The following is a 21127-nucleotide window of genomic DNA, read 5'->3' on the forward strand; positions in this document are numbered from 1 at the left end:
AGGGGGTGGGCAGCAGCCCGGGAAGGTTCTGGAGCCTGAGGTCGTTGGGGTTGTGGTCTGCACTTCTGCGGGCCGCCTCTGTGGCCGTCGCCCACGTTCCGTGCCGTGTTTGTCTTTTTGTTGTGCTTCTGTAAGAGGCTTTGTGCCCTGGACATTAGTCCTTTGTCTGCCCGCGGCCAGTTCCCTGCATCTGTTGTCTGACTTCGCTCGCACTGACGTCCACGTTTCCCATCTCGGGACGGGTGCGTCTCCTGCGTTGGGGTCTCGTGCCTTCCTCCCTGCTGCTTGGTGTCCCTGGCCCCTCTTCCCCGGCGAGACCTGCCTGCCTGTGCCGGGCTCGCTCTGCCCCCGGGGCTGGCCCAGCTGGTGGGCAGCGAGCACTTCCCGGCCAAAGCACCCTCTGTGAGGAGGGAGACGGGCAGTGACCTTGCAGCTTGGGCCTGGTGGCTGCCGTGGGGGGCCACAAGCAGGTGGGGGGCTGGCTTGGACCCTGGGCTAGAACGCGGGAGGTCTCGGGAGGCGCCACCCGTCAGGCCTGCCTAGAGGCTGGGTGGAGGCGGGCACTGGGCTTTGGCAGTGAGGCATCTCCATGCCAGTAGGACCTGGGAACAGCAGGGCAGGGGATGCAGGGCTTGACGGGTGCAGGGCCAGGAGGACAGGGCTTCTAGGAGGTGGAGAAGAGTCGGGGCAGGACGGCCGAGGCTTCAACCCTGTGGGGTCATGAAGACACCGGCCACACACTGGAGAGAGGCTGCATGTTGGGAACTTGTCACCTTAGGCAGAATGTAGAGAACCGCAGAGTGGACACAGGGAGTGATGTGCGCACACACGGGCCCAGGGGCCTCCTCCCAAACCCAGCAAAGCCAGGAAGGGCTGGAGCCCCAGGAGGAGGACCAGGTCCGCTGAGCTGGGTGGGCGGCTGGGTGAGGAGCCCAGACACAGGTGCGTGGGGCAGAGGGCGGAGCCTGGAGGCCTCCTTGCCCCCACTCTGGGCTGCAGCGGCCGCATGAGTCCAGGGTCAGCAGAGCGAGGGAGAGCAGGTGAGGTGGGGCAGAACTAAACGGGGGCTCACCCCTGCAACTAGGAAATGGGAACGGGAGGCTCTGGTGAAAGAACGTTCTGGAACATTCCATCGTGAGCCCCAGAACGTGACGGCAGACAGAAAGCCTGGCCCGGGGAGCAGGACAAAGCCAAGAAGAACCAGACAGTGGAGCGGCGACGGGGTGGAAGTGGACAGAAGAATTAAGAGCCTGGGGTCCCCCAGCAGGAGCCCCAACATCCTGTGCAGGGTGGGGCCTTGGCGCTCCTTCAGGCGGGATCCGTCGTCTGGGCCCCGCTGCAGGCTGCTCGGGCCCGAGCCTTACTGCCCGCGCCCACGGGGCAGCCCCTCCCGCCCGAGGGAGCAGCGTCGCCTTCGTGCCCTGTCGGCGCCCTGTCCGCCCGGGGTCCTCAGCGAGGCGTGAGCACAGGTCCCCTCACGGCCTGGGGCAGTCGGGGGAGACAGCCTTGCCTTCCTCTTGGGGTTGTGGGAGAGCTCCTGGCGGCAGAGGTTTGTGGTCAGACGTTGAAAGCAGAGCCCTGCGCACTGTTGGCGGGCGCGTGGCCTGGGGCGGGGCGTGTCGAGGAGGTGCTGAGCATGGGGTCCCCGGCAGTCCCGCTCCTGGCGTGTCGGCCCCAGGGCCTGGCCGTGGGGTCTGAACACACACTCCGTGGCTCACAGTAGCCAGGCCACAGAAGCAGCCCGGGGTCCGCGGCGGGTGAGTGGAAGAAGTCCGTCCGCGCATGGACTCCGGCAAGGCTGAACTGTGGGGACGTCGCACGGACGGGCCTCAGCCACTCACGGGAGGACAGACACCCTGTGACCCCTCCCCGGACGTCCCTAGAGGAGTGTGTCCGCACAGACACGGTGGGCTCGGGGGCCGGGCGAGGGCAGGGAGCGTGCAGGGGGCCAGAGGGGCCCTCGGGGAAGATGGAGAGTTCTGGAGAGTTCTGGAGCTGTGGCCGTGGGTGTGCGACAGTGTGAACGCGCTTCCTGCCACCGAGCTGCGTCATTAAACAAGTTTTATGTTGTGTTCACTTTACCACACTAAAAACTGAGCTAGACTCTGCCGTACCGTCCCCAAACGAAGACTGAGGAGAGTCACACTCCCACAGGGGAGGGGGTGGTGAGTTGAAACCAGAAACCAGGGTGTTGACTGGAGCTGACCCTCTCCGGGTCTGGCTGGGCCCAGCTGGAGACCCAGGGAGCGGCCCGGGGGACTGGTGGCTGGGGCCCCGCTCCAAGCGAGGCTGGTCTCCAAAGCGTCAGAGCCGGGGAGCCTCGGTGGGGACTGGCCTCCCTCTGTCCCTCGACCTGCAGCCGGAGGGACTACAGTTGTGTCCCGCCCGGACCCCCACTTGCGAGGGCCGCTGCTGCCCAGGCTCTGGGGAGTGCGGGGGCTTAAAGGAGTCGCTGGGACGCCGGACACCTCCTTGGCCGCCGTGTACGCACCCCCAGGGACAGCAGGGCCCCGGGCTCCCGTCTCTGGTTTGTGTCACACTCGTGAGGTCGGGGGTCCGTCCCACCTGTGCTGTTTCCGGCTTCGTCTCCCGCCTCGGGGGTTCTGCCCTCCAGGTGTGGAATTGAGACTCTGGAGGTTGTGGGCCTGGGTCTTTGTTCTGCGACGGCCGTGGTGCTGGCCGGTCTCTGGCAGGCGTGGCCTGTGGGGGACACCCCCCCAGTGTTCCGTTGCTGCGGGGGCATGCGTGTGGGTCCCCAGGGTCGGGGCTGGGAGAGGGGTGGGCCGGCGACCTCCCAGCAGCCCCTGCGTGACCTTAACCACATGACCCTGGTGAAAGTGGAAATGCCTGGCCCGTCTTGCATGTAGGGAAAGTTTTGCAAAACTGGGTTTCTGTGAGCTTTCGGAAACGCCGCTTGTTCGGCAACTTACCAAAAACTCACAAAAACTCACACGAACCAGGGCCTCCAGGGTGGTGCCCCTTCCCCCCTCCTCGTGTCACCAGCTTGGGAGAACCGCATTGGCCCTGTTGCCTTCTCTCCCCAGGCTTCCCAGGACACCTTCCCTGACGCCAGGGCAGAGCATCCGTCCCTCTCTCCCCTGGCTGTGTGTGTCCCGGCCTGTAGCGCTGTCCCAAGGGGAGGCCCCGGCGACCCCACTCTCCCTTCCATGGGGTGCTCTGCTCCCCCCACTGGCCTGCCCACTGGTCACCTGTCGCAGGGGCCACCCCTCATCCAGTCCCACGTCGGACTTGGCCCTGCTCTCCAGGTCCTCTGCCTTCACCGGCACGCAACACCCTGAGAGTGGTCGTGGCCCAGCCTCGAAAGTCCCCACTCCCAGGGTGCCGCTCTGTCCTTTCTTCTGCCTCACTCCCAGCTGCTGTCCCCTCCGACCCTGCCGGCACCTCCCTCTGCCCCCAGATGCCCTCGTGACCCAACTGTCCAGCCTCTGCGCGTGGCCTCGGCACGGGAGGCTCTCGCAGCAGCCCTGGGCTGGAGGCCTGCCTCCCCGAAGGCCTGCCCTCCTGCCCTCCGTGTGCGCCACTGACCTGAGAACGTGCGGAAGCCACGGCGCCCAGAGCTGGCGTGGAGAGACAGAGACCCAGGGGCAGGGGGCTTGGCACCCGCCTCTAGCCCAGTGACAGCCCAGCCTGGGCGTCCAGTTGTCCTGGGCCGTGGGTGCCTCTGCTGACCGTCACGGCTGGCTTTGCACAGGCACTCCTGGCTCCTGCCTTGCCCGGTCTTTGGCATGTGTGGCTGTCCCTGTGTGTCCCTCAGTGTTTGCAGCAGTCCTGCTGGCGGGAGGCAGAGACCTCAAGGACTTAGTGTTTGAGGTGTTCGGGGCCCCTCACACACCCAGGTCCAGGCACGTCCTTCCCGGGACAGAGGCCCCTTTCACGAGACGCCCCTCTGCCCCCCGAGACGCAGGGGTGGCTGTGCTGGCGTCTTGGGGGGGACGTGGGGCCGGTGCGGGGCTCTCCTGAAACGGGGCCGTCCTTCCTGAGCCCCGAGGTGGCGAGGAGGGCACCCTCGTGAGTCGGACAGTGGCCCCACCTGGAGTCCAGAACCCATGGTGGTGTCACGTGCTGGCGTCCACTCTGAGCCCTTGCAGGCCTTGTGGTAAGGGACTGAGTAAGTGTTCTGCCACACGAAGGGCAGCGCAAGTCTGGAAAAATAGAGAAACCGAGACACTAAACCCAAACTCAGTGAGATGGACACAGTGTTGACGGCCCACAGCGGCCAGAGGCCCGCTGCCGGGCGAGGGTGACGGGGGCTCAGCCTTCGGGGGAAGCGGCCAAGGGAGACCGACGCACCCGGAACCGTGGCAGGGGCGAGTGGACCCAGAAAGGGTCGGAGAGAGCATGTCAGGTGAGATGGAACTGGGTGGGATGATTTTGTGCAATTAGGAATCCGTGACTGGCGTAGCGCCAGGGCGAGCGGGAGTTGCGCTGTGGTTAGGCCACGTTAAAGCCTCTTCTCCCAAACAGCATCCAACGGCTTTATCGGTGAACTTTGCCAAATCTCGAGGAATTAAGTCCTGTCTCGTGTGAGGTGCTGCGGCAATTGGAGGTTGAAGGTAGAGGCGAAGCTGTTTCCTCGGGCGGCAGGACCACGGCTTAGTGCCGTGCTGGTGTCCGCCTGCTGCAGCGTCGCCTGCGGCAGAGAGACAGTGTAGCGGCGTCCCGGGGGGCTCGGTGCGGGAAGCCTCTGCCTTCGGCTCGGGTCATGGCCATGGCCCTGGGGTCCTGGGGTCGGGCCCCACATCGGGCTCCCTGCTCGGCGGGAAGCCTGCTTCTCCCTCCGTCCCTCCACCGGCTCGTGCTCTGGCTCTCTTTCTGACAAACAAATAGAACCTTTAAAAAACAGAAGAAAATGTGACTCCTAAAGCAGCTGGTGGCTCTCTGGGGTGAGGTGAGCCCAGGACGCCAGAGACGCTGTGAGGAGAAGCGTCCGGCCCGTGTTCGAGAACAGGAAGCGGCCGGGCAGGGGGTGCGGAGACCCCGCTTCCCCCAAACACGGGTCGGGCGCACGGGGCGCCGGCGGGGCGGGAGCCGGCGATCCAGGGCGCGGCGTCTGCGAAGCAGCGTGTGCCCTGGGGAGGGCTTCCCCGGGGCGGCATCCGTCGGCCTGAGCCGCGCCGGGGAATGGCCCGAAGTCGGCAGACGTGCAGGCCACATTCCCGCGGCACACGGCGGCGCGCTTCGGAGAGGACGGGACGGGCTCTGCAATAAGCGGCTCGGGACGCCTGGACCCCACGGAGGGAGCAGGTGGCAGTCCCACCCCTGGCCGAGCACCTCGCTGTGACCGCGCAGGCAGAGTGGTGGTCGGGGGGGTGCCCGGAGCGCAAATCACGAAGGTGTTCATTACGCAAACCCCACGGTGTGGCAGCCTCCAGCCGGGGTGACCTCTGCAGTCCGTGAGGAGAGAGGTCCCGTGGGAAGATGGGCGCGGGCCGCGCACATGCCTCAGTCCGTGCCCGCAACCCACTGGCACCCCACCCGAAGACTGTTCCCTCGGGCTGTCGCTGTCCCAAGCTGCACGGTGTCCGCCTCGAACTCGCGGGACTTCCTGACGCCAGAAGTGTCCCGGACAGTGTAATTTGGAGCCGGTGGTCCCCTCGGCCGGAGATTTAGGGATGTGAGACAGTTAGGGTGGGCACCGATCCGTGATGACTGGCGCATTGTAAGAAGAGGGAGAGAGAGGGCAGGCGTGTGAAGGGGGACCTGCCCCCGCTGGTGGCCACTGAAGGACCCTGACACGGGGCGTATGCAAGTCAGCACCTCCCTGGGCCAGTAGGAGCTCGGTGCCAGGGCCCTGGCCGGCTCCGAGGGTGCAGAGCTGGGAGCCTGCGACCCCGCCGCTCCGCGGGGCTCCCGTGATGGAGCAGGTGCAGTCCCGGAGCACGTCTGCCGTGTCGGGTTGCTGGCAGCAGCCTGGGGGCCACTGGGGCGCGATGGAGAAGCCGCACGTTCGCTCGGGGAGGAGGCCACGGCGGGCAGGGGCATGCACGGCTGTTCCGTGGAAAGGACACGTCACGGACGTGTAGGCAGTGGGACATGCACCAGACGCCTCAAGAGACAGCAGCATGGCCGCACGTGCCCGACAGCCCGGCGCGCAGCTGGCGTTTTGGTGATGGGGAGCCAGAGCCCGAGCCGGTGCCGGCGGCTGCCTCGCATGACCGTGCAGGTGTCTATGACCCAGGCCCCGCGGGCTCTGCCGGCCTCAGCGCCTGGCGTCCCAGGCGGGTACCAGGCGGCCGCGTAGACGGTGCCCTGCAGCCTGGAGAAGGGAGCAAGCCAGCCATGAGACACACACCTCATCCCCGCTCAGTGGCCTCGCCCAGCTGCCCACCTGGCAAGACTGGCCTCTGGCTGGGGAGTTGACCCCCAGGTAACACAGAGGAGGGCCGATTTGGGGACAGAGGGCAGCCCCCTGGAAGGAGGCCCCTCCAGAGGATGGCTCCCGCAGAGGGAAAGGGAGGAAGGGGGGAAGCACACGGTGTATGTCTGTGGTTCTGGCCCCAGTTTCTTTAAAACTATCTCAAGCCAGCGTGGAGAACACTTGTCAGTTTCTGTTGTGGGATACGCTGGGTTTTGCGGCATCGCTGGGATGTTTCTGCAAGCCCCACACTTCTCAGCTTCAGAAAACCTGAACACTGCTTCTCTGGCTTCAGTGTGGGAGCTTGCGCTCCTCTGAGCAGACGTCACGTGAGAGGAAGGCGAGAGCCCGCGTGTGGGACCAGTGCCCCCCGGACAGGGTCCCGGGTTTCTGCCCGTCGAGGGAGTCGCGGGGATCGCGGGTTACACTGACAGTGTGTTTGGGGTGCGCTTGGCTTCCTTTTTCGTAACTGCTGAGTCTGGTACAGTTACAGGGCGTCTTACACAGTAACAGCCCTGGCTTAGTGATGAATCATCGTTTGTGGGGTTTTTTTAGTATATTTGCTCATGATTTCCTTGAGGGCCAAGTATTATGCAATAACTCTCGTCCTTGGCTCTGATCTATACTCCAACCTTCAGGCCTTTCTCTCAGAGCCAGTCTCGTATAAAAACAAACGTTGTGTGTTCTGCCTGTATGCAAATGTTTCTTTTTATCCTTTTTAAATATTGTTTGCATCAGCTTGAATGTGTCTTAGAATTGAAAAAAAAAAAAAAAAAGAGGAAGAAAAAAAGGAAAATCTAAGTGGCTCATTGGTGTTTGTCCCACCACATGGGGGACACGACTGGAGAAGGAGATGGGCGGGTGCTCCTTTAGATGGGCTCTGGGCAGCGGCGAGCTTGCCCAGGGAGGCTGCGTGGAGACCCTTCCCGTCCGACAGAAAGCCAGCAGCTCTGCCCCGGGCTCTGGAGTTCTCCCTGTGACGAGGAGACGTCAGCCACCAGGCCTCCCAGACAGAAGACTCTGAGCTGTGGGCAGCCAGTACCGGGACCCCCCACAGCCCCTGCCCAGACAGATTGTCTAGAAGCAGGTTTCGGGACAGCCCTGAGAGGTGAGAGGCCGTCCCAGAGAAGGGATGTGCGGGTAGTCCTGATGATTGGCTCACTCAGACCAGCCTCCTGTTTGCAGTGAGCCGGCGTATCCCTGAGGGCCTGTGGCTTTTGTAACTTTTGAAAAATGACGTTTTAAAACTCACAGTAAAACTCAGCCTACCCCCTTGTTTGTCTACAGCCCGACATGCCTGTTACTCCCTTAGCCAGGCTCAGAACAGTGGATGGTCCCACCCAGAACCACATCCCCACCGCACCGTGGCCGTCACTACCCCCGGGGCTGCCAGTGTGTGCTTTCCAGAACGCCACGGTGGTGGGCTAACCTGCAGGGCCCAGCCTTTTGGATCTGGGTTCTCTTCCCACGTGGGGGGTCAGCGTGGGCCGCTGTGCGTGCGTGTGTGCGTGCTCACACGGGTGTGCTGGTGTGTGCACGCGCGTGTGTCTGCGTGCACGTGCGTGTGTGTCTGTGTGTTGTCTCTGTTGGTGCTTTGCCCCTCTTGTCCCCGAGCAGCCTTCCTGGTGCAATGGGCCGGTTCCCTTCTCTTTGCTTGAAGGGTGTCCCCAGGCTCGGGCAGCTGAGCACGCAGCCACCATGAGGGTCCACATGGAGTCTTGGCGTGGACGTGCACGCCAAGCGGTGCGGGTGTTGGGGGGACACACACGGGAGCACAGCGAGTCCCCCGTCAGTCACACCATCAGCATAAGGTCGCGAGTCCTCACTCCGGGTGGTTTCATCCGCGTCTCTGCACGTGCTGATTTACTGTCCGAGTGTCTTCTTTAGTGAAGTGTCTGCAAATCTTTGGCCTATTTTTTAATTGGGTTCTTGATTTTCCTACTGTTGAATTCTTTATATATTCTGGATCAAACCCTTTGTTGGATAGGCACTTTGCAAGTATTTTATCCCAGATTAGCTTCTTTGGCTACTCTCACAAAAAATTTTTTTTTAAGATTTTATTTATTTATTTGACAGAGAGAGATCACAAGTTGGCAGAGAGGGAGACAGAGAGAGAGGGAGAAGCAGACTCCCGGCTGAGCAGAGAGCCCGATGCGGGGCTCGATCCCAGGACCCTGAGATCATGACCTGAGCCGAAGGCTGAGGCTTAACCCACTGAGCCACCCAGACGCGCCTCTTTCACGAAATTTTGATGAAGTCCAGTTTCCCGATTTCCTGTTTCTGCGGCGCATCTCCCTGAGTACTCAGCTCCACAAATCTGGACGGTGCCCGCCTTCCCTGCGTCTCCTTTTCAAACTCCTTTCAATTATCCTAGGTCCTTTGCCGTTCCATATACACTGAAAAACCAGCCTGTTGATATCTACGACAGTGTCCTGCTGGGGTTTCCCGGGCACCTTAGATCTGGTCTGGGGAGAGCTAATGCCCGGCTCACCCCTCCGCCCGCTGACCCTGCGCCGGTCTTGTGAAATCTAGGTATTTTCTTTCTGTTTTGGAGTTATTATAAATGGAGGTTTTTAAAAACTGACTTCTAATCATTCATTGCTAGTGTGTAGAAATGGGACTGCTTTTTATACGTTGCATTTGTATCGTATGCTGTTGCTAAGCTCGTTAGTTCTGGGCTTACACATTCCTGAGGGTATTCTCTGTAAACTGTTGCGTTGTCTGCAAAGAAGGCAACAAAGCTGTGTTTTTTCTCTTCCAGTCCTTGTGTCTTTTATTTATTTATTTGTTTGTTTTTGAAGATTTTATTTATTTATTTGACAGAGAGACACAGCGACAGAGGGAACACGAGCAGGGGGAGTGGGAGAGGGAGAAGCAGCCTCCTGCAGAGCAGGGAGCCCAATCGGGGTTCGATCCCAGGACCCTAGGATCATGACCTGAGTCGAAAGCAGAGGCTTAAAGACTGAGCTGCCCCCTTCCCCTTCTGCCGTTTATTTCCTTTTCTTGCCTTATTGCACAGGACAAGGCTTTAGCTTTGTGCCATGCCGTAGGGGTGTGAGGGCGCAGCTCTGCCTCCGGGTCTCGGTGGGGGGGGGGGTCCATCCTGCCGCCAGCATGACCTTGGCTGTTCAGGACATTCTCTTCTGTCCCTGGTTCACCAAGAGTTTTAATCACAAGTTCAATTAAATTTTGTCACATTTTTAAATCATTTGAGGAGATTTTTTAAGATTTTATTTATTTATTTGTCAGAGAGATAGAGCACAGGCAGGCAGAGAGGCAGAGGGAGATGCAGGCTCCCTGTGGAGCAAGGAGCCCGATGTGGGACTCGATGCCAGGACGCCGGGATCACGACCCGAGCCGAAGGCAGCCGCCCAGCCGACTGAGCCACCCAGGCGCCCCCATTTGAGGAGATTTTGTGATTTGTCTAAGTTAGCCTGTGGATGAGGTGAGTTCACCTCATTCAAACGTCGACCAGCTCGCAGCAAACCCCACTTGGTCGTGGGGTAGGAGTCATTACTTTTACATAGGATGAATTCAGTTTGCTACTATTTCCTTGAAGATCTTTACGTCTGTGTTCCTAGAGGGATATTGGTCTGTGGTTTTCTTTTTTGTATGTTTTTGTCTGGTGCTGGTGTCAGGGTAATTCCTGACCCTCATAAAATGAGTTGAGAAGTATCCTTTTCTGTTTTCTGGAAGATACTATGTAGAATTAATGTTGTTTCGTCCTTTGATATCTGGTTCACTCCCCTGCAGTTTTGTTCTTCAGAAGGTTTTAAGCCATTAATTCAATTTCTTTGATAGGTTAGGCTGTTCACATGCTCCGGGCCTCCCCGAGCCCGGCCGGCCGCGCCGCGGTTACGGATCCATACGTCGTGGTGTGCTGTAGCCAGGCGCCCTCAGTGTGGCCTGTGCGGTCGTGGTTCTTTCCTTCCTGGTGGGGCTCGTTGTGTCCTCTCTTCTTTTTCTTTGTTGGGCCGCAGACTTCATCAGCTTTATTGCTCTCCCGAAAGAGCCGGCTTGGGGGCTCTTTATATTCTGTTTGGTATTTTATTTCCCGGTGGTGTCTCTGCCTTCCGCTTCACGGGGTCTGTTTTTGTCTTGGTTGCTCCCTTGCTCCGCTCACTTTCCCGGTGTCTTGAGGTGAGGCTCAGACGGTGTGAGCGTGTGCGGAGGTCTCCGGCTGCCGCCCCCGGGGCTCGGGCTGTAGCTCACTGACGATCGGCACAAAGTACTTCTGGGTCCTTCGAGTTCTCCTCCCGGGCCCGTGTGGTGCTTACTGTCCGGAGCGGTTGGTGATTCTGGCCTTCTGTCTACCGTTGATTTCTTTTTGTTTGTTGTAAGTCGGCTCCACGGCCAACGTGGGGCTCGCACTCGTGACCCCGAGATCAAGAGTTACGTGCTCTGCCGACAGAGCCGGCCAGGCGCCCCCACTATTGATTTCTAGCTGAGTCCATCGTAATCAGAAAACGTACTTTAGGGGCGCCTGGTGGCTCAGTGGGTTAAGCCTCTGCCTTCGGCTCAGGTCATGATCCCAGGGTCCTGGGATCGAGTCCCGCATCGGGCTCTCTGCTCAGCAAGGAGCCTGCTTCCCCCTCTCTCTCTGCCTGCCTCTCTGTCTACTTGTGATCTCTGTCTGTCAAATAAATAAAGTCTTTAAAAAAAGTACTTTACACGACTTCAGTTCTTTTTTTTAAGAAAAAACATTTACTGGGGCGCCTGGGTGGCTCAGTGGATTAAGCCACTGCCTTCGGCTCGGGTCATGATCTCAGGATCCTGGGATCGAGCCCCGCATCGGGCTCTCTGCTCCGCAGGGAGCCTGCTTCCCCCCCTCTCTCTGCCTGCCTCTCTGCCTACTTGTGATCTCCCTCTCTGTCAAATGAATAAATAAAATCTTTAAAAAAAAAAAAAGAAAAAGCATTTACTAGTGAGAGACAGAGAGCGAGCGAGCACAAGCAGGGGGAGCAGCAGGCAGAGGGAGACGCCGACTCCCCGCCCAGCCGGGAGCCTGAGACGGGACTCCATCCCAGGACCCTGGGACCATGACCTGCGCTGAAGGCAGACGCTTCACCGACGGAGCCACCTGGGCACCCCACGACATCAGTCCTTTTCAGAGCGCTGGTGCTCCTTTGTGCCGGGCTGTGGTTGGTCCCCATGGATGCTTGTCCCTGTGATCCGCATCCTTCGCCATTTTCTCTCCTTCCCAGTTCGTTTCCTGCAGAGCCAGGGTGGCCTGACGGGCAGAGCGGGCTGGGCTTCCCCTGGGCACTGCGTGACGGGGGCTACGGGCACAGTCCCATTTGTCCCCAGCCTGGAGCTGCCCTTCTGCTTGAGTCAGGAGTCTTGCTGGCCGGGGAAGCCCTCATGTCTGTCTCCTGGCTCCTCTGGGCTCTGTTGAGGGCACATGCTGTCCTCGTCATCCTCCATGTGGCCCCGAGTGCTGCACCGTGGCAGGCTGGCTGTGGGCCCAGGAGGGGAGCCGGTGGTTTGCACTGGTCTTGGTTTGTGAGGGGGACTGAGTGACGGCAAGACAGGTCAGTGCCGGTGAGAGGAGGGTTTACTGTTCACCGCCTCCTAGAACAGGAGGCGCCATGCCAGGGGCCGCGGGGAGGCACCGGGGTTGGTCGGGGGCAGAGGGACTACAGGTGAGGCCCAGACCAGAGGCGTCACTGGGGCTTCCGTGGGCGAGGCATCCGCTCCGGATTGGCTGGTTAGAATCACTCCAGTGGACCTTGAGGCACAAGGAGCCAGGGACAGCCCCTGGTTGTCTGCTTCCTGGGCCTGGGTGTGTAGGGCAGGGGGCTGCTAGGTTGGCCTTGAGGATTGGACGAGGAGGGGTTCGGAGTATGGGCCCTGGATCCAGGGCGGTTGTAAGCAGCTCTGGCTGTCCGTTGGCCATATAAGTACTGGACATCAAGTAGGTAAATACAGAATCTAAGAAAACACAGAACAGTGGGGTCTTCATTTCATGCCGGGGATGGGGGTGGGTGTCTCTGCTCCATGGGTGGCTGGCACGTGCTCACGGAGCCCAGGAAACTGTCCAGAGCCACCCCGTCGAGCAGACCCAGGCCCTGTATCCGGACCTGAGCTCCTGGCCTCGCCCTGTCGCTCCCTGCTGCCTGATGGAGAATGGGGAGTTGAGGGGGCCAGGGTCTTCCTTCTGGCACCCATGTCCCCATCCTCTGGGTCAGAGGAGCGTCGGGTCTCTGGGTCAGAGCCCCGCTGTTCCGGGTGTAGACGCAGACCTTGCTGGCCGAACGCGGGTGGGCGTGGGGGTGTGCGGCCCCAGTAGGGCCTGTGTGACTCTGGGGCTCGAAGCTGTGTGGGCGGGGAGGGGGTCTGCTGTCCCCGTGTGGGCCGGCGCTGTCCCGGTGAGCAGCAGGCTGCCATCGGAGCGGGAAAGTGTTCCAGGCGTCCGGGAGCCGCGGGCGGGGTCCAGCCGGTTTGGCTGCACAGACCCTGGGCTCCTCTTCCCCGGCTCCGGGGTGGGCGGCTCTGCTGCCTCCGGGGCCGTGAAGCCCCGGGCGGCTAAGCGGTCCTGAGTGCCAGTTTGCAAGGCAGGCACGGCCGCTGACGTTCCCCAGCCAAGGACCAGGACCTGAGGACCAGGACCGAGACCCAGGCCTCCCCTGGGCAGGGCCCTCATGCCCCGCCTGCACCCCATGCTCAGAGTGGTGACGCCAGCACAAGGGTTCACGGACACGCCCCGTGGGCTTAGGTGCATGGGCGCTGCGGTGTGGGCGTATGCAGAGGGGTGACCGGGCGCCACGGGGTGGGCGTGTGTAGGGAGGCGACTGGAGAGCTGCTGGTGTCTCCAGGGACCCTGCGCAGGCGGGGGGAGGGCAGGGCAGTTGGGGTCGGGGCTGCGATCCTGGCCTTTGTGGGGGGGGTGGGGGGATGGGGGGGGCGGGCCCTGCAGAGGCCTGTGCTCCGGAAGCTGGGAGAGGGGCCATACCTGTCTCCCGGTCCCTGCGGGCTCCCGACCTGCCTGCCCACAGACCTGCCCTGAGCCGCCCTGCAGGCGGGAGACCCACCGTCCTGGGCGCTCTGGAGCAGGGGATGCTGAGGGCCACCCGCCACCCAGGGGGACTCCAGGGGGCCACGTCGGAGGCTGGCGCTCCCTAGAATGGGGCCTTCCTGGGGCTCCGGAAGGGGTGGGAGGGTGCAGTCCCCGCTGAGCACGCCTTTGCCCTTGGCAGGTTGTGCAGCCTGACCTTGAAGAAGCTGGTGGTGTTCAAGGAGCTGGAGAAGGAGCTCATCTCGGTGGTGATCGCCGTCAAGATGCAGGTGAGGGGGCCCGGTGGGAGGGGCCCAGCACGCCGACATGCGGACCTCCCCTGGGCCAGGGGCTGGGGAGCCGGCTGCTGCCCCGGGATGCAAGGGAGCCTCTGCGCCTGCTGCTTGACGGCAATGGTCCCAGTGCGCTGGCAAGACCAGACCCGCAGTCCCAGGCTCTGGAGCCCGGGGTCACAGGCTGTGGGGTGCTGGGGACGCGGCCTGGGCCTCCCATTGCGGGCTCACTGGGGGTTGCCGGCTCATGGGTCTCCGGGCCCTCGAGTCAGATGAGCGCTCATGTGTGAGGCCTGTCTTCGGTCTCCCCATCAGTCGCCACCATCTTTAAGATCCGAAGAGACCCTTTGCTTCCCTGACGACGCTGCTGTAACTTACCATCAGAGCCAGGCATGCCAGGCTGCCCGTCGGCTCCACGGGGACCGGCCCCGCGGGGGGACCCGCCTGCGGCCTGGGCTGTGCTCTGGGCCCCCTGGCGAGGAGGGCTCATGGTCTTGCTGGGGCTTCAGAGCGAGGTGGAGTTCACCCACCCCCGATCTCTGAACCTGCCACCGTTGACCTCTGACACGACCACCCCCCACCCGGGAGCCCCGCCTCACCTTGCCAGCTTACCTGAGTGCCCCCTTCACTGGCTGCCTGTCCCCGTGCCCCGTCCCCTCCAGTGCCCGGCATCTCCCATAGACCCTCCGCTGCGCCATCTTCCCCGAGACACGAGACACACTCCCATGGCCTCAGCAGGCTCTGCCTCTTGGTTCCCAGAGGGCGCGGGCCGGCCGGCCTTCCCCACGCCCGCGCCCACTTGCCCGTGGCTGCTGCCCTCCTTCACCCAGCGAGGCCGGTCGGCTCAGGTCCTCGGAGGGATCTGGTGCAGAAGAGGCCTGGGAGGCTACAGTCAGACCCCACACAGGGTGCCACGTGCCCAGAGGGCGTCCGCTGGGCAAGGCGCCTGTGGGGAGCCCGCCCCGCACCTGTGCCTGGGACCCCTGCCCGTCGCCTCTGCCTGGCCGCACGTCTGTGCTCGGCCCTGGACCCACAGCTCACTCCTGCCCTCAGCCACTTGTCCGCCCCTCATCCTGCCGGCCGCCTTTGGAGCCCCAGCCCCCACAGCCTGGTAGCCGCTGGTCTTTGTTGCTCTGAATCTGATGGCTGTTGGTGCCCGGCAGGCAGGGGTCACGTGGTGTCCATCCACAGCCTCCTGGCCCCGGCCTTCCGTCTCCGCTCCGCGGGTGTGCGGACGGCCGTCCTGAGAACTGTACCGTGAGAAGATCTGTGACCCATTTGGGCTGTATTTTGGTGTATGGTTTCAGGCGAGGCTCTGGACGTTTTGTACTAAGGATTTGTTACTATTTAGTAATTTTTCCTGGTGACGTGGAGGGTCGTTATTAAATAGCACGTTTGTCTTTTCTCCATGTCTGTGTGTTCTTGGATGTGTTTCTAGACTCCTCGTCTCTGTCCCTGTTCCCGGGGCCGCCGTGCGGTGTTAGGGCCCTCTCGTACCGCACCGTGCTCTCGTGGTGTCACGCTCCCCGGCCCACTGTCGCAGAAACGCAAAAGGGTCCTTGCAGGCATTGCCCTGTGACCGCTGCACCCCAGCATTGTCCTGTGAACCCAGACCCCAGCATCGTCCCGTGACCCCCCAGGCCTCAGCAATGTCCTCTGACCCCCCGCACCCCACTGCTGGATTTCCGGGAATTACATTAAATGTGACAGGGAGCAGCCTGGACCACCTAAGGGAGGACTTGGAGGGTCACAGGATGGGGACATTTTTTTTTTTAAGATTTTATTTGAGAGAATGAGAGTGAGAAAGAGCATGAGTGGGGGAGGGTCAGAGGGGGAAGCAGGCTCCCCACGGAGCCGGTGGCCCGATGCGGGACTCGATCCCTGGACCCAGGATCATGACCTGAGCGTAAGGCAGACGCTTAACCCACTGAGCCACCCAGACGCCCGGATGGGGACATTTTTAAGGCTCTTGACGAATCTCTGCAAGGGTGTGTTTGGGAATCCGGAACTCGTGCCTGCCGCTGCCTGGTCTGTGGGTCTTCAGTGTGGGGTCGGAGGGAGCGGCTTCCGGTGCCAGGCCCCGAGTGAGCGTCCCGTTCTGTCCCAGGGCTCCAAGCGGATCCTGCGCTCCCACGAGATCGTGCTGCCCCCCAGTGGACAAGTGGAGACCGACCTGGCGCTGACCTTCTCCCTGCAGGTGGGCCTGGCTTGGGGGCTGGGGCAGCGGCCCCCCTGCGCGGTGTCCTCGCTCAGTCGTGCCGGACCTTAGAGGTCGCGTCTGCCCCCCCACTCTCGGGTCCCAGAAGGCCCAGACGCACTCTCGGGCGGCGGTGGGGGTGGCGGGCTGGCTCCTTGGAAGAGTGTGACCCTTGACCTCAGGGTGGCGAGTTCAAGCCCCATGTGGGCTGTAGAGATTACATAAATGAATGAATAAACAAACTTTAAAAAAAAAGGCCATTTGGTCCTGGTGTTCGGAGATGGGGAGGAACACGGACCTCGGGTTGGGAAGTTTGCAGGTGCACAGGGGCTCCGTGCGGCTGGGACACGCCGCTCCCAGCGTGACACAGACCCTCCTCCCCCCGGACCCTCCAGAGCCTGGGTCTGTGGCAGGAGCAGGCCGACCCCAGGCCCCTGCAGGCGCGCACCCTGCCTCTGTGCTCTCCGCACCATGGTTGAAGGCGGGGACTGTGTGGATCCGCAGACGTGCTTAGTGTCGACCCCCGCAAACCCCTTCGAGTCTTGTCTCCTCGCGAGAACGTAACACAGCCGTGGGGGTCCCGCCGGCTCCCTCCTCCCACCCGGGTGCCTCTCTGTGCCCAGCGTGGCTGTGCCTGGGCGGGGGCACGTGACCCTTGCTCTGCCCCGGCTGGAGCTTCTGGGGTCCATGTGGAAGTTTCCTTCTGCGGGACTCGCTTTCCGGGCACGTCGTTTACACGCAGTTCCCGGTCTCGAAGCTCTGGGCCACGGCGCGCAGCCTGCAGCTTCCGCGCAGGTTAAGGGATATGTTCGCGACCCTGCTTCGTGCCCGTGACCCTGCTCTTGCAGAAGGCTCTGGGGGCCCCCGACCAGCGCCCCTTCTGGGGCCACGTCCGCTGCCGTCCACACCGTGGGCAGGTGCACTGGCTGACCGTGCTCATGACCCAGAGGCCCTGGCCAGCTGCTCACGTCTGCCAGCAGTGGTTTTTCCTGTGTCCCTGGCGGAGGCCCATGACAGCCCCCAAAGCCTGCTGGTGCTGGGTGGGCATGGCCGTGGGGATGGATGGCAGCCGTGACCCCCTTCTCTGCAGTACCCTCACTTCTTGAAGAGAGAAGGCAACAAGCTCCAGATCATGCTGCAGCGGAGGAAACGGTACAAAAACCGAACGATCCTGGGCTACAAGACGCTGGCAGCAGGCTCCATCAACATGGCCGAGGTGAGCGCGTCCCCACTCAGCCAGAGGCCTCCGTCCGGCCTGACCCCATGGCCCAAGCGGCTGCCCTTTGGCCGTGGGTGGGTTCTGGCCCAGTGTGGGTCCGTCCTGTGCCCTCCCAGGGAGAGTGTTCTCTGGGACATCTGCGTCCCCTTCTGTGGGCACGGCCCTGGCCCGTGGGCTGCCTAGGCGGGCAGCATGTGCTTGCTGGTGGGGGATGGGATGCGAGCGTAAGCAAGCCCCGGTGAGGAAAGGAGGGGACGATCATGCAAACAGAACCAACCGGCTGCCGTGGCCTTGTCTCGGAGGACCTGGTGTCCCGGAGGACCTGGTGTCCCAAGGCGCGGTTGCATGGGGCTCGGGAGGAAGGGTTCCGGCTCTGCCACTGACTGCCACTGCCTGCCACGGGGCCTTTGGGAGCCTGGGGATGGGCCCTGAAGAAGGGGCGGCCGAGGCCCCTCGTGGCCTTTGTGCTTCGGGACCTTTACCGCATGGGGTCGTGTTCAGGGCTGTCCAGGCAACTGTGACTCAGAGCTGTGTCACTGCCCAGCTGGGGGAGGGCAGGGCCAACCCCCCGCCCCTGCCCTGCTCCTCTGGCCCAGGAGCCCCGTGCCCATGGCACCTGGTCAAGCCCACAGGCCTCCTGTTTCCCCTCAGACCCTACCTGCCTAGCACTCCCGACCAGCGTCCCTCAGGCAACACAGGTGTGGGGTTGTGAGGAGGGAGCCTGAGCACCTGTCTGTCCGGCTGCTCACGCGGGGGCCCGGGGGCGCGTCCGGGTGGTGGAGAACCTTCCTGGCTTGGTTTCTGAGATGGTAGTGGTCACGGACATTACCGTTCCCCAAAATTTCACATCCACACTCAAGAGTTGGCACCCAAGTCAGGCTCCCCAAATTAAACATAATCGGGTCCTGAAATCCCGACACCTGGATTTGGTCCAATGAGCCCCAAGGCAGAAGGTCCAACTGGCAGGGGCGTCCTCGATGATGTCACCAGGCAGGGCGCAGGGAGCGCTGCGCAGGGGCGTGTGGGCCTGTCCCTGGTCGGCTGGAAATCTCTCACAACCGGAACGGCTGCGAGGACTCTCCAGCCTGGGGAGGTGTTGGCTTTGCCACACAAGACCCCCAGCTTGTGCTGGTGGCCGGTCCTCCTGGTGTCCCACGGACACGGGTCCCTGGACACAGATCCCGGGGCCCGGTGGCCCAGAGTCACGGCCTCACGCACAGTCTGCTCCTGCCGCAGCCTCTGGACAGACCCTCCCCCCCGACAGCCGTCAGTCCCTGGTGGCTGAGCCTGGCACTGACCCCCAGAGTCTCGGCCAGTGTCCTGCCCCACGGGCGCGTCTCCCGCCGCCCTCCCGCCCCTCCGCTGGCCCTGCCCCACGGCCCTTTCTAGCACGGAGCCCCGCCCGCAGGTGATGCAGCACCCCTCCGAGGGCGGCCAGGTGCTCAGCCTCTGCAGCAGCCTCAAGGAGGCCTCAGTCAAGGTGGCCGAGATCTGGATCTTCTCGCTGTCCAGCCAGCCCATCGACCACGAGGACAGCGCCATGCAGGCGGGGCCCAAGGCCAAGTCTGCAGGTGAGTGCAGCTGCTGGTGGCCCCGCTTTGGTGCCTCTCGCTGCCTTCCGGCGCCCGCCTGCTGGGTTGGAGAAGCCGCGGAGGGCCCAGGGTGTCTCTGGCCTCCAGCCCCATAGGCAGCGCCGTGGCCGCCCTGGGAGCCCGGGCCGCAGGCGTGTGAGCTTAGCCGCTGGCAAGTCTGGGCTTGACCGTGGCGCCTTCCGAGGTCGGGCACAGGTCCTGGCCTGGCTGTCGGCCCCGGGACGATGGCGGCCGCCGTCCCCAAGGCATGGCAGCACACGCAGGGGACCCAGGTGGGCAGGAAATCTAGGCCGCAGCATCTGAGGTCCACAGTGGCCACCGTGGGAGTGGGGAAGCGCAGGCCTGCTGCCCCCTGAAGTCCGCCTGGGGGGCGGGGACTGCGCACGGCTCCCCGCGGGTCCAGAGGCCCCGAGCTCCGGCGCCGCCTCATCGCCGGGACACCGGTCGGAATCTCCAGGTGCTCCCCCTTCCGTTGGCTCGTTCCGCAGATAACTACTCCGAGGAAGAGTATGAGAGCTTCTCCTCTGAGCAGGAGGCCAGTGACGATGCCGTACAAGGGCAGGTAAGCCGGGCCTGGTGCGCGGGACTGTGGCCCTCAGACTCTCGGGGTGTGGATGAGGTGTGGACGGCCAGGGCCCCCGAGCTGCCGGCGTGAGGGAGGGGAGGTGGAGGCCGCGAGCCGGCCCCCCGTGTGCTGCTGGCACACGCTTCCCGTCCTGGGGCGGGTCCTGCCGCACGGCCACCAACGCTCTGGGGTGCCCTCGCCAGCCCTATGCTTGTGTCCCCAGGACTTGGACGAGGAGGACTTTGATGTGGGGAAACCCAAAAAGCAGCGGCGATCGATAGTAAGAACGGCGTCCATGACCAGGGTCGGTGGAAACTGGTTTTACTAACACTGGGGAAAGGGGGGCTGGGGGGCTGGGGGCCCAGTGTGGGGGATGGGATGTGAGTCAGCCTTCCGGGACCCCCCATGGCCTGGCCTCTTCGGTGAGGCGTGAAGGCAGGGAGATCCCACGGCCTTGTGCCGGCAGGAGGGCCATGAGGCGCTGGCCATCGTCCACGGGAGTGTCCCTGGTGCGGTCCTCGTGCTTATCCCGGGCAGCCGCCCCTGGTCCACGGGGCTGGGAATGGGGGGGGTGGTGGCTGACCTGCTCAGGCTGCTCCACGAGCAGAGCTGGGGAGGCTGTCCCTGTCCTGTGTGTGCCCAGACGCTCCGTTTGAGGCCAGTCCTTTGTTTCTGCGCTCGGCATCTGAGCCACGCGGCAGGCACGGTGGCCACGGGCTTTGGCGGGGCCGTCCCATTTCTCCTCCAGGGGAAAGCTCCAGGCAGAGGCCTTAGGCCGTCGTAAAATGCCCACCACTGGGCACAGACCCCTGGGGGAGTTCCCAGAGCCGAGCTGCCCTGTGTGCACAGGCGCGGCCTGGGCAGCGCTCTGCCAGCCACGGACCCCGTGGGACGCAAGCTCAGCCCCAGAAGCCCCCCCCCATGCTGCTGCATGCCAGCCCCTCTGGGAGCCTCGGTTCCGGGTCTAGAGCCCTGATGCCCGTGCAGGGCTGTGTGGGGCTCCTTTCTGGGGACACCCCCTAAGGGTGCCGGGGTCGGCTGCCTCACCCTCTGGCTCCGGCATCGGAGGCCCAGGGCGGTGCTGGGCAAGTGGGGCTCTGGCTCCCTGCTGAGCCCTGCCTTCCCTGCCCGCCCTGGGCGGGTTGCTGAGTGCTGCTGGGGCCAGGTGGGGCCTTGGGAGGGGTAGGCAGACCCGCCGACTGGGAGGCCCTGGGGGAAAGTGATGCTCGCCCGCCCTCTGCTCCCCCTGCGTCAGGGCCCAACCCCAGCTGTGCGTCAGACGCTGGGGAAGGGGCCGGCGCCATGGGCTGCGGAGGGCCGGGCCTCCCTGCCACCGCGCCTGCATGTCCTCCTGAGGGGCCGCCCCCTTGGGTTCTGAGTCTGTCCCGCTTGTCTCGCAGCAACAGAACTTCAAGCAGAAGGTCGTGGCATTGCTGCGGAGGTTCAAAGTGTCGGACGAGGTGAGTGACCCCGCCTGGACGGCGAGGCCCTCGGCGTCCCGTGTGACCAGGTCCTGGGGCACCTGGGCCTCATCCTGGCTCCGCCGCGGCCTGTCCCGTGGCCCCCAGGCACTGACTGAGTCCTCGTCGGCGAGAGCGGCTGTCCCACCCCGGGTCACCTGGAGGCCCGGGCTGAGGCCACCAACCCGTGTCTGGAATTGCAGCCCCGCGAGCAGCCCTGCGGGGGGCTGGTGTCGTTTGGCGGGGCGACCGTGCATTTGTGTTCTGAGGGTGTTTTAGGGCCGTTCTCGGTTAGTTCCAACGTGCCCCCCCACCGACGCGCCCCGTCCGCGGCTTCCTTCCCCAGCCGCTTCCCGTTCCCCAGGTGTGCCGGGGAGGGGGGGCTTGCACACCTCTCACGGCTACAGGAGAGACACTTCCGTTTTCTTTGT

The 21127-nt window shown here is 63.2% G+C and overlaps 1 protein-coding gene across 5 annotated transcripts in view; it reads left to right on the forward strand.

Moving 5' to 3' along the window:
• Positions 1 to 21127, forward strand: part of PACS2 (phosphofurin acidic cluster sorting protein 2) — a 53073-nt gene that overhangs the window by 17114 nt on the left and 14832 nt on the right. For 3 of the 5 annotated variants that reach the window (XM_046009736.1, XM_046009732.1, XM_046009734.1), the window contains exons 2-8: positions 13573 to 13660; positions 15771 to 15860; positions 16951 to 17076; positions 18488 to 18650; positions 19160 to 19233; positions 19460 to 19540; positions 20637 to 20696. In XM_046009736.1, the coding sequence (XP_045865692.1) occupies positions 13573 to 13660; positions 15771 to 15860; positions 16951 to 17076; positions 18488 to 18650; positions 19160 to 19233; positions 19460 to 19540; positions 20637 to 20696 (682 nt within the window). The remainder of the gene's footprint in view (positions 1 to 13572; positions 13661 to 15770; positions 15861 to 16950; positions 17077 to 18487; positions 18651 to 19159; positions 19234 to 19459; positions 19541 to 20636; positions 20697 to 21127) is intronic. The other 2 variants (XM_046009733.1, XM_046009735.1) reach the window with 1 other exon arrangement.

This window comes from Meles meles, chromosome 6 (assembly GCF_922984935.1).
Source record: "Meles meles chromosome 6, mMelMel3.1 paternal haplotype, whole genome shotgun sequence".
In the NCBI taxonomy this organism is placed as follows: Eukaryota; Metazoa; Chordata; class Mammalia; order Carnivora; family Mustelidae; genus Meles; species Meles meles.